General features: G+C 35.5%; 1 protein-coding gene across 2 annotated transcripts in view; it reads left to right on the forward strand.

The window, feature by feature from the left end:
* The first annotated feature begins 369 nt into the window (after window positions 1–369).
* SMC2 (structural maintenance of chromosomes 2) overlaps window positions 370–18175 on the forward strand; it is a 51777-nt gene continuing 33971 nt past the window's right edge. Inside the window, exons 1-14 of one of the 2 annotated variants that reach the window (XM_022600128.2) lie at window positions 372–566; window positions 1433–1661; window positions 2274–2423; window positions 4663–4785; window positions 5403–5441; window positions 8039–8149; window positions 8356–8400; window positions 9671–9904; window positions 10142–10291; window positions 13271–13504; window positions 14965–15124; window positions 15635–15752; window positions 16500–16638; window positions 17021–17140. In XM_022600128.2, coding sequence (XP_022455836.1) covers window positions 1494–1661; window positions 2274–2423; window positions 4663–4785; window positions 5403–5441; window positions 8039–8149; window positions 8356–8400; window positions 9671–9904; window positions 10142–10291; window positions 13271–13504; window positions 14965–15124; window positions 15635–15752; window positions 16500–16638; window positions 17021–17140 — 1791 coding nt within the window. In that variant the 5' untranslated portion in view covers window positions 372–566; window positions 1433–1493. Of the gene's footprint in view, window positions 567–1432; window positions 1662–2273; window positions 2424–4662; window positions 4786–5402; window positions 5442–8038; window positions 8150–8355; window positions 8401–9670; window positions 9905–10141; window positions 10292–13270; window positions 13505–14964; window positions 15125–15634; window positions 15753–16499; window positions 16639–17020; window positions 17141–18175 lie in introns of both variants that reach the window. The other variant, XM_089913476.1, reaches the window with a different exon arrangement.

An 18175-nucleotide genomic window follows, 5' to 3' on the forward strand; every position in this document is an offset into this window, starting at 1 on the left:
GCCCCCCTTGCTCACAGACCACACAACAGCCGGCACCTGCGAGTCCCCCCCCACCCCCAAGGCCCGCGGGAAGGCAGGGTTTCCCGAACGCAGCGGCCGCAAAACCAGGCCTGAGGCGGGGCGGGGCCGGCGAGCGCGAGGCCCCGAGGCGGAGGTGCGGGGCTGTCCGAGGTGTGCCGGACGCCGAGGTCAACGTATGCCACCAGCTACTTTAGTCCTCAGGCCCAAGCCGTCGCTTTCCCGGAGCCGCCACCGTCGCGACCTTCTTTTCTATCTCCCTGTCACTTTGGTTGTTTGATGGAAGAGAAAAATGGAAGTCAGGCATCTCTGAGGCACCAGCCAATGAAATAGGCAGAGGAGGTGGGGTCCTTTGCTCGCGCCTAAATTCAAAGGCATAAATAGTTCCTCTCCGCTGCTGAGCGCGGGCTGAGTGTTGTAGCCGCTATGGTGGGATTTGCTTCTTAGCGCCCGAAGCCGGGCAAGGCTGGCCCACTCTCCGCCCTAGTGACTAGGAAGAGCTTTGTGGGTGCCGCAAGCCCAGGCGGCCTGACGCAGCGGTGAGGCAGGTGCGTGCGCGCGGCCGGTTGGGCCTAGCCTGGCATTCCTGGCCGGAGATGGGCGTCGGGGGCTGGGGAGCCGAGGAGCAAGGGACCTCAGACTAAAGTTAGTTCTAAGGGGTTCCTGGCAGAATGGCTAGTTCTTGCCATTGAAGTAGGGCGGGGAAGTGTTGACAGAAAGGCCTGGTGAGGCGAGGAAAGAGCCTGAGTGAAAGCAAAAAGCTTCATCTCTTTATGTGGGGTTTATCTGTTTAATAAATATTTACGAACCCCCCCCTCGCCCCCATCCCGCGCCCTCGAGTCAGGGACTATTCCGGCATACTGCGGTGGACGTAGGCGAAGATGCTACGGAGATTACATTGTGATAGGTTGGATAGACGAGTAAATAAGTACTGTTTAGTGTCAGCTTTAAGTGCAATGAAGGAAAAAGGAAGCAGAGCGAGGGGGTGGGTAGAGGTGCTCTTTTATATAGGGAAGTCAGGAAGGACCCCGGTTAGGTGACGTTTGAGCAAAGACGTGAGTTTTGGAATGGAGAGTGAGCCATGCCAGTATCCGGGAGAAGGGCATTATGGGCAAAGGGGATGCGGTGTGAAATAATCAGCCTACGTTACCTAGAGTATGATAACGGTGGAAGATAAGCCTGGAGAAGTAAGTGGTTGGCTTCCAGGTTGAATTAATGGTTTAATTAAGTTCTAACTAGAGACTAACGCCTGTATATTTTTAAGTTAAAGAAAGATACCTTTGCATCAGAGGAAGTAGCTTGGCAAGTGGCTGTTTTATTTCTATAGAGCTGTCATTCTTATGTTTCAGTCTTCTACATTTATTATGGTTCCAGTTTTACATTCCACTTATGTGTTGTTATTTGTTTTGTACAGAACTGCTTTGTGGCTTGCTTGATTTCTAGCAGAGATTTGCCTGTCGGAGTCAGTAGTGAAAATGCACATTAAGTCAATCATTCTTGAGGGATTCAAGTCTTATGCTCAGAGGACTGAAGTCAATGGTTTTGACCCCCTCTTCAATGCTATCACTGGTTTAAATGGTAGTGGGAAATCCAACATATTGGACTCCATCTGCTTTTTGCTGGGCATCTCCAACCTGTCTCAGGTAAAGTGTAAACTTTCTCATTTATGTGAATTTAAGTTTGAGGAGCCTCGAGGGAAACCTCATTGCACTTAGAGACTATTGCCAGTATCCTCTTCATTTGCATTTTTATGTGAAATATCTTATACCTCACCACAGTCCTTTAAAGTCCATATTTTAGGTGAGAAAATAGAAACTTAGAGGAGTTGCCTAAGGTTCATCTTCTTAAGATGTTTGGAGCAACACTGAAACTCAGGCATTCTCATTCCAGAGTTGTACCCTCACCCCATCCCTGCCCCCGCCCCCCCATTATAATGTCTTTTCAGGACCTTCTAATGAGATTGGGTGAATAGTGAAATTCGTAGACACTGTCTTTCCTTAAATCTTTCAAATGAGCTTTTGTTAAGAAATGAGTAGAAAATAGTTCTCTTCAGGGTTGAAAAAGTCCTATGGAGAAAGGTGCCCATTTCAGGTTGTTACCCATTTTCTTTGCTCTTCTTGCTTATGAATGCCACTGCCTATCCTTGGCTGCTTAATGGATACTACATGGGTGATTTTCCGACAGCAAGAAGCACATTTTTAGTGCTATTTTGCGTAGTATGGGGTTTTGTAACTGAAACTTTTCCTTTATTTTAGGTTCGGGCTTCTAATCTACAAGATTTAGTTTACAAAAATGGGCAGGCTGGTATTACCAAAGCCTCCGTGTCAATCACCTTTGATAATTCTGACAAAAAGCAGAGTCCTTTAGGATTTGAGATTCATGATGAAATTACAGTAACAAGGCAGGTGAGTGGCTACTAAATATTTGGTTACCTAGAAACTTGCAGGTCTGATGTGCGTTTTGGCAATGTGACTACTGGAGAGAGAAAGTTTATGAGCAAAATTGATGGATCAAATACTGACTAGATTCCTTAAGAATATCTTCCTTATGTTAAATTTTGATCATGCAAATTCCGCCGTGTACCAAGAGGATTGAAAGGGATCTGAAATCCATCAGTCCAAGCACTCAACCATGCTTAAATCTTGAACCACACTTGAGTCTTCTCTCTCTGTGCTGGAACACGTGTAGCTCTTGGGATCTTTCTGTGTTCTCAGGTAACCCATTCTGTTGTTGCAAAGGTCTAATTAGAAAGTTATTCCTATATATTGAGCCAAAGTGCTGTCTTCAAGTTTTACACATTAATCCTCATTTTCTTGAGAGCATCAAGAGCAAATCTAATTTATTCCGTATTTCAATATTTAAGTGTTCTGTAAGTCTGTTTCCTAAGCTAACTCTCTATCTAGGTCTTTCAATTGATATTTAGTTGTTTATAGGTCTTTCAGTTGAATTGAATACAAATTTGCTCCAGGTTTTTATATCTTTTTTTTTTTTAATGCTTGGCACCTCAAATTACATATACCAGAATTGGTCTAGCTACGACAGGATTAAGCAGAATTGTTGCTTCTTTCATTTTTAAGTACTCTACTTCTATTTTTCTCAATATGATGTTGGAGACTTCATGATACATTGTGAATTCATATCTGAGTTACTAAAAATCCCTGTAAATTGTTTATGTGTTATTACTTAGCCACATACTGCCAGTTCTGTATCTAAGCAGGTTTTTGAAACCAAGGAAGGACCTTACATCTGTCCCTTAAAATCTTTTTTTATTATAGTCAGACAATGTTTTCAGTTTGTCAAAATTTTATTTGAAAAAATTATGTTAATTCGCATTTACTCTCCAACTTAGCATTATGTAACTTAGATTTCCCTCTCTATTTTACTTTTTTTTTTTTTTTTTTTTATGCGGTACGCAGTCCTCTCACTGTGGCCTCTCCCGTTGCGGAGCACAGGCTCCAGACGCGCAGGCTCAGCGGCCATGGCCCACGGGCCCAGCCGCTCCGTGGCATGTGGGATCTTCCCGGAACGGGGCACGAACCCGTGTCCCCTGCATCGGCAGGCGGACTCTCAACCACTGCGCCACCAGGGAAGCCCTCCCTCTCTATTTTAATGAAAGCCTCTGGTTGGAAAAAAAAAAGGGCGGGGGATTGACTAGATTGGGACAGAATCCTGTTCTCTGTCATTAAGCATCTATCAAATAATAACCCTTTAAGGATTTTAAGTAAGTCTGCTACTAATCTACCCCAAATTCCTGTCCTCATGCAATCCATATGCCTGTATCTTCACCATAATTTTGTTATAAAGACTGTCTCAAATTACTTATGGGTAAATTAGGACTGTTGTTCAAATATATTAATAAATGATCTACCACCCTCATAATCCTGTCAGGGAAAAGGAGTGAATTAATATTTATTTAATATTTATTAAGTGCTTAATGTGTGCTGGGCATTGTTGAATGCACTGGGAAATACAGATAGAAAGAATGAGAAACATACCTTGTCTTTAAGGACCTCAAAATATGGGTGAGACAATCATACCCCAAAAATGATAATGCAAGTGCTGTAGTAGAGTGTGAACAAGCTGGTATCTAGTATAAGTTGTTCCTATTAAACCCATGCCGAAGTTCCATGGTTACTCTTTTTCTTTCAAGTATTTACCAGTCATGTCTTTTACTAATCCCTTTTAGCATCTTGACAGGGATTGATATTAAACTATTTGCCTTTCATTTTCAGTATCTGACTTCTTTTCCTTTGGAAATCAAAAGGGAGGAAGAGGGGTTAACCTCTGAGTATGGAAAATTGTAGAAAGAGGGTGATCAGGGATAGAAACTACAATCTACACATACTTGGAAACATGAAGCTAGAAGGGCCCTTAGAGACCTAATCCACTGCAGGGGAGGTTAGGAGGCTTGTGCTTGGTTACGTAACTAGTTAGTAAAAGTCCCTGGATTAGAAGCCAATTATCCTGACTCAGTCTCATATTCTTTTTGACCATGTCACACTTTCTTTATTATTTACCCTATATTGATTTTGTTTACCGTTAGTTGGACAGAACAAACATGAAAAATAATGTATTTGGGAATTTATCATCATAGCACAAGATGTGTGTGTTCATTTATATCTTTTAAAATTCTTTCCCTTTTAGGTGGTTATTGGTGGCAGAAATAAATATTTAATCAATGGAGTAAATGCAAACAATACCAGAGTACAGGATCTCTTTTGTTCTGTTGGCCTTAATGTTAACAACCCTCACTTTCTCATCATGCAGGTATTTCGTTTGTGGTCTTATATCTCTTTCATAATAGTTTTGACATCTTTTATTTTTTAACTTATAAGAGAAGTGCTTCTGTTTGGATTTTTCATTTTTTATTTTACTATTAGCCTGCTGTTTGGGCACCTGTTAAGAAATGTGAGTTAGTTTTTTGTACTTACGTGTTCTAGTATATTGTATAAATTTGAATTTTGAAGAATGTCTGGAAGTAATTTTCTTTGACTTATCTTGGAGGGCCATTGTTCCAAAAAATCAAGAAATGTTCAATAATTATGCTAACATTAATTTATATACTTACCTGTCTTAGAATTGGAGACTTCTACATCATTAATATTAACTGTTTCGGAAATATGGTCGAGTTAACTTTGTATCATTTAATAACATGTAATTTGTATCACTTGTGAGAAAGTGGGTAACAAAATTCTAGAGTTATAAGCTACCTTTGGTCTCAAATATAATAAAAGAAACATCTTTTCATGTAGGTGGAAGAAATAACTCCCAAAAGATTGGTGTATTAGGATACAACAGCTTCAGTGCAGATAAACATGTATGTCTTAGGTTATTCTTTCTGTATTTTGTTATTATCATAGTAAGTTTGCCAATTTTATTTTCAGGGCCGAATTACAAAAGTGTTGAATATGAAACCTCCAGAGGTAAGAGTACTCTTTAAGGACAGTAAAAATAGTAATTATAGATATTGTCTTAATCTTCTAGGTAATCAATTTTTTTAACATAATTTTTTCCATTATTAAAACTCTTGGAAACATTTAAGAATGATAAGTAGAGGAAATAGTTTTGTTTTTTAATATTTAACACTGTGCCCTGTTTTTTTTTTAAGTTATGTAACAAACCTTCAGAGCCTTACTTTCCTCATCCATAAATTGGAGCCAATAATCCTTACCTCAGGGTCTGTTCTGAGGATTAAATGAGAATCCTTAAAAGAAGTAAAAGAAAAGTCTTAGGACCTTATTAAGCAAAATTTTTAAAAAATTATTTTTTTTTAATTGAGATATAATTCATAAAGTAGTTTCAGGTGTACAACATAATGATTCTATATATATATACATATATTTAATATATGTATATATCACAAAATGATCACAGTAAGTCTACTCAACATTTGTCACCACACAGGTAAAATTTTTTTTTAAGATGAGAACTGTTAGGATTTATTCTGTCAGCACTTTTCAAATATGCAGTACAGTATTACTAACTGTAGTCACCATGCCATACATTACATCCTCAGGACTTAGAGTTTGTACCTTTTGACTACCTGTACTCATTTTGCCCACCACCCTTTCCCCACCTCTGGCAACCGCCAATCTGTTCTCTGTATCTATGAGTTCACTTTTTTTTTTTAAGAGTTTACATAGAAGTGAGATTATACTGTTTTTGTCTTTCTGTGTCTGACTTAATTTACTTAGCATAATGCCCTCGAGGCCCTACCCATGCTGTCACAAATGGCAGGATTTCCTTTTTGTATGGCTAAATAATACTCTATTTAATTTATTTATATATATAAATATCACATATTCTTTATCCATTCATCCATCAGTGGACACTTAGGTTGTTTCCATGTCTTGACTATTGCAAATAATGTAGCAGTGAACATGGGAGTGCAGATGTCTTTGGTTCCTTGAGATAAATGTCCAGAAGTGGAATTGTTGGATATGGTAGTTCTAATTTTTTGAGGAGACTTCATGCTGTTTCTCATAGTGGCTGCACCAATTTACAGTCCCGCAAACAGTGCACAAGAGTTCCCTTTTCTCCACGTCCTCACCAGCACTTGTTATTTCTTGTCGTTTTGATAATAGCCATTCTGACAGGTGATATCTCATTGTGGTTTGGATTTACATTTGCCTGATGATTAGTGATGTTGACCATCTTTTCATGTACTTGCTGCCCATTTGTATGTCTTCTGTGGAAAGATATCTTCATACCCTCTGCACATTTTTTCATTTGATTTTTTTCTATTGAGTTGTATGAGTTCTTTGTGTATTTGGTTATTAACCGCTTATATATATGATTTACAAATATTTTCTCCCATTCAGTAGGTTGCCTTTTCATTTTGTTGATGATTTCCTCTGCTGTGCAGAAGCTTTTTAGTTTGATGTAGTCCCGCTTGTTCACTTTTGGTTTGGGTGCCTTTGCTTTTGGTGTCAAATCCAAAAAAAAATCATTGTCAAGACTGATGTCTAGGAATTTTATGTGCCCGATACAGTATTAAAAGAAATTTTGCCTCTATAAAGTAGCCTTTCTCAACTGGTGTTCCATGTCAGCCTATAGAAAAAGATTTGAGTGAAATTAATTCATTACATACAATGGATTGCTTAGGACATTAAGACTTAATTTTCTCTTAGAGCCCCCTTGAGAAGAGTTGGTACGAAGGAATGAACGTTTTGTATAAGAGCAAAAACTCTTTTGGTATTTTTTTTCTATGGAGAAGAACTAAGAAGATGACTGATAATTGATAATACTTGTCTGGTTTGACCATAGGTCATGCTTATTTTCTTTAGATAACATCTTAAGGGAAAACTTCTAATTCAAAACCTGTCAAATACATAGAAATCAAAATGGTTTTCAGAGAAATCCTCTTGAGATAGGGATTGATGGTGACTAGAAGCTTCTGAAAAAGGAGTGCTAGCAAAATTGTCCTACTTACAAAATTGTAATTAATATTTGCCTTTTTCAGAGTACTTCTCATGAATTATTTTACTTCATGTTTACTTCTCAGCAATGTTGTGAGATATTATCAGTACTCTGCAGAAGAAGAAACAGAGGCACAGAAAAAATTAAGTTACTTTCCCAAGTTCTTAAAGCATGTGCCACAGTTGGAATGCAGACGTTAGGCCATGCTTCATTCTTGTAGGAACAAAATGGCTGAAGTCTCACTTGGAACAATTTTAAGTAGAAATTTCTAAAATGAAAACTGAATGTTGTTAGCCTTTATTTTTTCTAAGACTCATATTTGAAGGAAAAGAGGAGGAAGGAATTACTGGCTTCAGTTTTAAAGGAAATGCACTCTGGAACCTCAGCATGGCATAAAGTTTGATTTTAGAATTGGAGTGAAGGCCAGAAATGTTTCTTGAATGTTAGGGTTATTAGCTAATATGCACAATTTTATGTACTTTTATGATCCATAATTTTGTTAAGATACTTAGGTTAAGGCATTAAATAATATCCTTAATGTAAATTCCAATGAGACTCATTGTCTTGGATTCTTAAAACATTAATACAATCGTCTTTCCAGATTTTGTCCATGATAGAAGAAGCAGCTGGAACCAGGATGTATGAATACAAAAAGATAGCTGCCCAGAAGACTATAGAAAAAAAGGAGGCTAAGCTGAAAGAAATTAAGATGGTAATTAAATTTATATAAAATATTTTGAGAGAAGAGAGTACTTTTGCATTTAGAGTTTCTCTGCTGTAAAAAGGGAAATTCTACCACACCCCCGCTCCGCCCAGCCTTAGTTCAGTTTTCCTTAGTCTTACATCCTACTTCTCCCTTTTAAATTTCTTTAATGGTACTTCACATACTGAAAAATATGATCTTCCTTTATTTTCCAGATACTTGAAGAAGAAATTACTCCAACCATTCAGAAATTAAAAGAGGTATGTACTATATATGTGAGGACAGCCAGCTAGAATGTTTCTCAGAATTGGTGATGTATCCACGATCATACACATGGGGATGAAATGTGTACCACTTCTCAGGAATTATTCTGGCGGATGAGATAAGGCGTTAGAGTTGGTAGTCCATACTTAGCCTTCTGCTTGTAGAGGACAGTGTACTTCATATCTGTTAAGTCATAATGGCTTTGTAAATAGATTGCCTGTCTTAATCTCAGAAAATATGCCAGATTTTAATTCTTTGTTGAAGAGAGTCTAAATTTTCCTGTACATTTAGAATTGAATGGAATAATATTTCATAAAGATATGGCCCTCTCAGTGACTTTTCTTGGTAGAGTGAATAACTCCTCGGATAAAACGGGGCTGTCATTATAATTGCTGCTGTCAAGGCAATTGGTAAACGAAAGGTATTGAAACAGATGACTTGTTTTCTCTATAATCTTTGCAGCTTCTGACATTGTAATTAGTGTTTCAGTGAAAGAATGTGTTTATAGCACATTGGTGTTAAATTATGTATTTAGGAATTTATTAAATGTTCATTAAAGTTTGATATTTCTCAAGCTCTCTTCTGAATCCATATAGTAGCATAGACATTATTGGAAAAACTGAAAAATTGTGATCTTGAAGGTTCTGCCTTTTGTATGTATGATTTAGTAGAAAACACTAGATCACGAGTTTAAACCTAGATATCATGTTTGATTTTGACAAGTTCTTTCTAAATCTGAAAATATGGAGTGGTCATTTAATCACCCTGAATTTGTTTCTTCAAGTTAGGAACTTTTTGTTATTTTGTTACTTTGTCCCAGTAGGTCCTAACGGGAATCCAGTTTAGTAATGTGTGAGCAAATACTTATAAATAGTTACATGAATGAATGTTGGGTGGGCATCTTGGTAATACTACTACAAAGTACATCTAATAGTGCATCATTCATGGTTGTGTAGGTTGTATTTATATAGACTTCTTATTACTGCCAGTCTGTGAATCTTATGTCTGCATTTCTTTGTTAATCCCAACTGCATGATTATATTTGAGAAGAAATAACCACATTCACTAGAGATGGTATTATGCTATCTAACCATAGTTCTAATGTTATTTAAAGCTTTCTAAAATTTATAATCCATGATCACTCAGTTTAAGACAAAATCCATTATATCATGTAGTGGGAAATTTTATACATGTTGCTGTATTTTGATTCTTTCCAAATTTGTTTAAAAATATGAATTTTGAGTTTACTGGTGATTTCTCTTTCAGGAAAGATCTTCCTACTTGGAGTACCAAAAGCTAATGAGAGAAATAGAACATTTGAGTCGTTTATATATTGCTTATCAGTTTTTGCTGGCTGAAGATACCAAAGAACGCTCAGCTGAGGAGTTAAAAGAAATGCAGGATAAAATTGTGAAGCTTCAAGAAGAATTGTCTGAAAATGATAAAAAAATAAAAGCACTTAGTCATGAAATAGAAGAGCTGGAAAAAAGAAAAGATAAGGTCAGGCATATATGTAAGAATAGAATATACACTCTGAAAAAGATATTAAATTATATATTGTACAATAACTATTTAGGATTTACTGGGCATTGTCTTCTGTATCGATTTCTTAATCTTAAAGTATAATAATGAAATAGCTTATAAAAAGTCAATAATTTATGTAGAAATTATACAAGAAAAGGGCACCATGAACAAATTTTTAAGTACATTGATTGAACTGGGTGCATTTGATTATAGGAAATTGGAGGTATACTCCGATCTTTAGAAGATGCTCTTGCAGAAGCTCAGCGAGTTAATACTAAATCTCAGAGTGCCTTTGATTTCAAGAAGAAAAATCTGGCAAGTGAAGAGAACAAACGCAAAGAGCTGGAAAAAAATATGCTAGAGGTAAGCAAACGAGAAGTGTAATTTAATTCTAGTAGTATACATTTATCCATTCTGTTAATATTTATTGAGTGTCTGCTATGGATCAAGGGTAATTGTTTGGGGTAGGATGTAGCAATGGACAAAACACCTTGTGGGTCTTTGTTCCAGTGAGGGAAATGATGATAAAGATGATAAATAAGTGAAAAATATCATATGTTATATAGTGATAACTGATGTGGAGAGAAAATAAAGCAGTGGAGAGGGTTGTAGTATAGGGGATGGGGGTGTAGTTTGGGATTTTAAATTGGGTAGCCATCGAAGGTCTCATTGGGAGGGCTGTATTTCATTAAAGACCTGTAGGAGGTCAGAGAACAATGTAGATAAATTGGGAGGCTGTGGGGAAAGATGTTCCAGGCAAAAGAACAGCAATTGCCCCAAGTGCCTAAGGTACCGCAAAAGTAAAGAGATAAGTGTAGCTGATTATCACTAAGTAGTAGAAATGCAGAAAGGTAATGGGGTGTAGGATCACATGTGATTTTGCAAAACATGTGAAGGACTTTGACCTTTATTCCGAGTGGCATGGGAAGCTGCTGGAGTTGGCTGAGCAGAAGCATGACGTTTTAATATTTTAACAGGACTATTGCTGTTTTGAGGATAAACTAAAGATAAATGGAAGAAGCAGGGAATCCAGGTAGTAGGTGTCCAGGTGATAGCCCTTGGATAAATGCAATAGAAGTTGGGATATTAGAGAAGTTGTGGGAATTTATGTGTATTTTAAGGATAGGTCCAGCAGACAGACCCAGTAGATTATTTTTTTTAATTGAAGTATAGTTGATTTACAGTGTTGTGTTAATTTCTGCTATACAGCAAAGTGACTCAGTTATATGTATATACTTTTTCATATTCTTTCCCATTATGGTTTATCACAGGACATTGAATATATAGTTCCTTGTGCCATACGGTAGGACCTTGTTGTTTATCCATCCTATATATAATAGTTTTCATCTGCTAGTCCCAAACTGCCAACCCATCCCTTCCCCACCCACCTCCCCCTTGGCAATGACAAGTCTGTTCTTTATGTCTGTGAGTCTTCCTGTTTCGTAGATATGTTCATTTGTGTCATGTTTCAGATTCCACGTATAAATGGTATCATATGGTATTTGTCTTTCTCTTTCTGACTTACTTTGCTCAGTATGATAATCTCTAGGTCCATCCATGTTGCTGCAAATGGCATTATTTCGTTCTTTTTAATGGCTGAGTAATATTGCATTGTGTGTGGGTGTGTGTGTGTGGGTGTGTACATACACACTACATCTTTATCCATTCCTCTGTCCATGGACATTTAAGTTGTTTTCATGTCTTGGCTGTTGTAAGTAGTGCCAGCAGATTGGTTTTTGACTGTGAAAAAGGACTGAAGGATAACTCCAGAGATTTGTCTTTGACAGTGTGAAATATGGTTACCATTTGTTGAGTGGAGGATAATAGGCTTGAGGAGCCAGTTAGACATCTAAGTAGAGATGTTGGTTTGATAGTTGAATATATGAACCTTGAATCCAGGTTGAAAATACAAATCAAAATACATATGCTGGCATGCCCCAGGGCTAGTGCTCAGACTTCTTTTATATACACTCATTTCTTAGGTGATCCCATACAGCCCTATAGCCCTAAATACCGTCTATATATTGATGCCTTTCAAATCAATAATTAGCCTTGACTCCTTCTTTGAAGGACTCATTTGTCAAGCTATTTAATTGACATTTTTATATGGATGACTTTAGAAGTCTAAAACTTAACATAACCAAAATAGAACTCTTAAATTTTCCCTACCTACCCAAACCTGCCTGAGTTACTGAATTTTTCTCATGTAAGTAAATGATACCACTATTAACCTAGCTGTTCACTCCAGAACCTGGAGTCCTCCTGAATTTTCCCTTTTCTCTCAAACTCTATGGTATCTAGTTCATCAACAAATTCTGTTGACTCTAAAAGTATATCCAGAATACAGCCACTTTTCACACCTCCTTCACTGCTAACCTGGTTGAACCCATCACCTCCCAGGAGGGATACTCAGTAGTGTCCTTAATAGTTACCTTGCTTTCACTTGCTCACTGTGCTCCAACCACAGTTCCTCTAACACCCAAGCATATTCCTCAGAGCTTGCCAAGTATGCTGTCCCCCTAGTATTAGCATGATCACTCCTTTTGTTTCATTTAGGTTTCTGCTCAAAATATCATCACAAAAGGGCTTCCGTCATCATTCTTAAAACAGTAGTCCCATCATTTCTTGTCCCTTTACCTTGCTTTAGTTATTTGTTTACTATGTCTTCCACCTTAGAAATGTAGGCTCCCTGAGGACCCTATGTCTTTAATGTCTAGAATAATGCCTGGTACATATCTAATAAATATCCAATGAATCATGAATTAAGTGAGCCAAAATTTCTGGTCACTTTCATGTAACTATGACTAGATATTTTTTTTCTTTTTTTTTTCTTTCAGTGCTGGTATCTTACATAGCATTAGATACCTGGTTACTAGAACTTAAAAGGTGTTAAGTGTTAGTAATGCTGTTCCCATAATTATTTAACACTTAAATTTATGGCCTTTAATAGCTTATATTTTCCTATTCATGCTCTTAATCCTAAAATCTCTACTTTGAAGCTTTGGGTAGGGTGGTTATTATTTCAATTTTATAGGTTTAGAACTTGATTTTTAGTTTTTTCAAGTGGTTTGTTTAAATTTGCAATGATGTTTTAGTTCACTGTCTCCCAGATTTGACTATAACATACGGAATGAAAGTATTACTAGGATAAGAGGTACATTTATCCTAAAAACTGAGAAAGGCTGAATTTCAAAATGGGAATAAAGTATAAAGTTATGATGGTTAAATTACCATGTTCACTTCAAATTGCTGTGAAATTTGATGACATAAAGGTATATGTGTTTAAGAAAATGGATGGTTTTCTAAAATATAATACTTTCCAATCTGAAACTCTTCCTAAAGGATTCTAAAACTTTAGCAGCAAAGGAAAAAGAGGTTAAAAAGATGACAGATGGGCTGAGTGCCCTTCAAGAAGCAAGTAATAAAGATGCTGAAGCTTTGGCTGCTGCACAGCAGCACTTCAATGCTGTTTCCGCTGGCCTGTCCAGTAATGAAGATGGAGCAGAAGCAACTCTTGCTGGTCAAATGATGGCCTGTAAAAATGACATAAGTAAAGTTCAGACAGAAGCCAAACAGGTAAACATAGACAGTAAGCACTATGTGATTGCAGTTTTTTTTTATTTTTTTATTTTCATTTTTTTTTGAGAAGCTCCTTCACATTATGCTTTGGCAGTTGTTATAAAATGTTGAAAATAATCAGATCAATATCAAGGAACTTTTTATTGTTTACTATATTTTGTCACTCTTTAGCACCTAAAACAATGAAATTCAAATATGTTGATTGCTAACTGTTGACAATGTTAGTTTATAAATGTTAGTTTGTAATGTTAGTTTAAGATGTTATAAAACGTAAAATACCTTTATAGATTAATTGAAATTATAAGTGCCATAAATGCTCTGTTCTGCTTTCAGCATTGTATGGAATATTTGAGGTTAGTTTGTTTTCATCTTTTTGCTATTTTATTGACATAAAATTGAAGTTTTCAGCTTTAACAGGAAAACAAAAATGTCTTCATTTCTATGTCCACCACACTTAGTTCTTTAAAACTTTGTTTCTGAAACTTTGTAGTATCCTCCTTGGAAGTATCTCTACCTCTCATTTACCCCCATTCCAGTCTTTGGTTTCCCTACTCTGATTTCATAATCTTCAATGGCTTTTCGATCTATAAAATGGTTTTCATATTTGTTTAGATAGTTGTGCAGCTTAGAAGTCCTATGAACGCAGGAGTTTTGATGGCAGAAAGAAAAAATGTATATATACACATGCACATTCTTTTGTTTTTTAATGGAGGACTCATCTTTAAAAATATACACAGATGTGTGTGTATTAATCCCATTCAAGGTTTTCTATTATATATTTGCAACTTTTTCATTCGAAGCTTATGGTCACAAAAAAGGTGGTGGTCAGTTTTTTTTTGTTAACTTATTTTATATTGGGAAAAGTCCACCATTCAGTTTTAAAGGAAGTATACAGTCATTTAGATCTTAGAATACTAGTTCATGGTTTTAAGGAATAGTGCTCAATTATATAAACTAGCATTTAAATATCAGACTTATAGTTTTTAAATTTTTCTGTCAGTTTAGCTTCCTTTTCCTGTATAATTTTATTTCTCATTGTTCAATACAGTTGTACAGTTAATTATACAACACAAATATACATAAATACAAACATGCATATCTAAGTGGAAAAGGAGGGAAGAAAGTGATAGAAATAGCTTTCTATTTTGTTTTTAATTTAACCAGCTAATGATAGTTATTCTTTGATATAATTTTTAAGCTCATTGATATCAGTTTTATAAATATTAAAAATATGGACTTAAATTGCAAATTATTTAATGATTGGAGCTTTTATTCATTTATATTCTGAGTAGTGTTTTGAGGTGAAAACATTGGGAAATGATCTATTGAGATATTGATCCAAGTGACCAAACAGTTACATTTTTAAGGCTGATGTCTCTTAAAGCAATCTGAATCTGTGGCCATTTTATCACTAGCACTGTCTGCCTCATATAGCCTGTTACATTTTTCTGTTATAGGCTCAGATGAAGTTGAAACATGCCCAACAAGAATTAAAGACTAAACAAACAGAAATTAAGAAGATGGATGGTGGCTATAGGAAGGATCAAGAAGCTTTAGAAGCTGTGAAGAAACTTAGAGAAAAACTTGAAGCCGAAATGAAAAAGCTAAATTATGAAGGTTGGTCTTTAAAGATGTTAAATCATTAGAAAGTAGTGATTATTGATAGAAACTTCCTTAAATAAAGGAAATAGCAAGTAGGAAATATTTTATCCCATTAATATTAATGGATATTAGTATAGGAATTATTTATAAATATAGTCACAAAAAATAAGTATAAATCAACCCTTTGAATTTTTGAAAGCTCAATACTGAGAATTTCCTGCTTTAGTCACTCTGAAGTGCCACTTGAAAACTCAAAAATGTTATTTATATATTTCTACATTAGTAGGTATCCAATTCATATGTTGTTTCTTGGCATGAAAATGGTGTTATGTGTTGGAAATATGTCTACTTGACACTTGATAGAAATTTGAATGTCAAGCATGCTTTTATTTAATACTTACCAGAAGTTTGTATTTTGCTTTTAGAAATGCTTTGGAAATAGAGGTTACTAATATTTTCCTTAAAGCAGTAGAATATTTGAATTTTTAAAACTTGGTTTCAATTTACTTATGACTTATTGTTCAGAAAACAAGGAGGAATGCCTTCTGGAAAGGCACAGGCAGCTATCTCGTGATATCAGTAGATTGAAAGAAACATATGAAGCTCTCTTGGCCAGATTTCCCAATCTTCGATTTGCCTACAGGTAAGAAAGCTAAACATTGAATTCTAACATCATGGTAATAACCAGGATATATTTTTGTATGAAAGTTATTGTAAGCTGCTTTTCCTTAATTGATATATTTTCCTTAAATGTTTATTGAATGTTTCAGATTTGTAGGCAGGGGAAATTCTTGTGAAATTTAAGGCTACTAATGCCACTAATCTTAAAACCAAAATGAGGGGAATTTAATCTCAGTTGGAAAGTTCCTTTAAAGTTATTATATCATTAATACCAAATAACTGTAAACATTAACATTTTACAGTTTGTTTTACTATATGGTTCTTTTTTCATGGAATACTTAATATATGTATTACAAAGATTAGAACATCAAAGTTATTTTTGTTACATTGAAAACATATATACTGAAAGATCTTTCAATTGATTTTAAAACAATAGTCAAGTGTATAGTAGCATACTGTGTAAAGAAACCAATGTACATACCTTAATTAAAAAAGGCTTTATTACTAAAAAATACTATCAGCTGACAGTGCAGGGTTGCCATAAACCTTCAATTTGTAAAAAGCAAAACAAAACAAAAAACAGCAGTATTTGTGAAACACAATAAAAGGTATGCCTGTAGCTGGCTAGTCATTTGAAAATTTTTGTTCCATTAAAACTATATGATTCTTGTGCTATTACTTTATTGTCAGAAAGAGCTCTTGACTACTAAAGTACAACTTTTTCTATTTTCTTATCTAAGATTAATTTTTGTCCACTTTTCTGTTTTAGGGATCCAGAGAAGAACTGGAATAGAAATTGTGTGAAAGGACTTGTAGCTTCACTGTTTAGTGTGAAAGATACTTCTGCAACCACAGCTTTAGAATTGGTGGCTGGGGACCGACTCTACAATGTTGTAGTAGACACAGAGGTAAATTGATTTTCATGAAAGAAAAGCTATAATTGCTGTTTACTTGAAAAATCATGTGTTCCTAGTAGAACTGGGTACTTTCTTGATGTTTTAAGCTTCTCCTAAGGCTGGATGCTTATCTTTACAGGGTAAAACTATAGAGTTAATGATTTTTTAATTATGTTATTGATTATATTTGATTAACTGTATTCCGTTCTTTATTATGGCTGAGTAATGCTAACTCAGGAGCCCAGAATGCATATTATCGATCTTAGAATTTTGATTGTTCAGGATAGTAGGCATTCAGCATTTATTTGATTATGGATTCCTAAACTTGCACTCATTCCACTTAAATGTTCTCTGTCATTAATATTTTTTTCATTTCTAATGCACAACGTTTTAGGTTACTGGAAAAAAGCTACTAGAAAAGGGGGAATTGAAGCGTAGATACACTATAATTCCACTCAATAAAATTTCAGCCAGATGTATTGCTCCAGAAACTCTGAGGGTTGCTCAGAATCTTGTAAGTCTTTTTTATATGCTTTATCTGCATCTTACTTTTTTTTTTTTTTAATTACAGGACATTAGCTTTGTCCTTTGAAGTAAATTGGGATCTAAATCATATATCAAAGCACAAAATTTTATTGTGATACCATGCCTAAAAAAGTTAAGATACCAAAGAAAATAAGTTGGCTTTTGTGAAATTAGATGGAGAGAGAATAGAAATGTTGGAAGACTAAAATACCCTTTGATATTTTAAAGTTGTAGTATTAAATGTCCTTATTTTATTTTTTAAATTTTTATTGGAGTATAGTTGATTTACAATGTTGTGTTAGTTTTAGGTGTACATCTACGTGATTCAGTTATATATATATATATATATCTCCATTATTTTTCAGATTATTTTCCCATATAGGTTATTATGGAATATTGAATAGAGTTCCCTGTGCTATACAGTAGATCCTTGTTAGTTATCTGTTTTATTTATAGTAGTGTGTATATGTTAATTCCAATCTCCTAATTTATCACTTTCCCTCACGTTTCCCCTTTGGTAACCATAAGTTTGATTTTGAAATCTATGAGTGTTTCTGTTGCTGGTCTCTTAACTTCAAATGCATTTCCCATTTCTTGGCATTTGTACTCTTCTCTTCTCACAGTTGCTGGTTTTGATATCGTATTTGTGTCTGGATGATTTCCAACTTTTACTTTATGTTTATCTTTCTTGCTGAGCTTTCCCATTTGTGATTTTCTTGCTTCTAGTTGTGGACTCCTTTTTGGTTTTTTTTCCTGCCTAGAGAAGTTCCTTTTGAATTTGTTGTAAAGCTGGTTTGGTGCTGTTAAATTCTCTTAGCTTTTGCTTGTCTGTAAAGCTTTTTTTTTTTTACATCTTTATTGGAGTATAATTGCTTTACAATGGTGTGTTAGTTTCTGCTTTATAACAAAGTGAATCAGTTATACATATACATATGTTCCCATATCTCTTCCCTCTTACGTCTCCCTCCCTCCCACCCTCCCTATCCCACCCCTCTAGGTGGTCACAAAGCACCGAGCTGATCTC

Source organism: Delphinapterus leucas, chromosome 6 (assembly GCF_059928025.1).
Source record: "Delphinapterus leucas isolate spDelLeu-1000000601 "Yukka" chromosome 6, BTC_Dleu_Yukka2, whole genome shotgun sequence".
Classification (NCBI taxonomy): domain Eukaryota; kingdom Metazoa; phylum Chordata; class Mammalia; order Artiodactyla; family Monodontidae; genus Delphinapterus; species Delphinapterus leucas.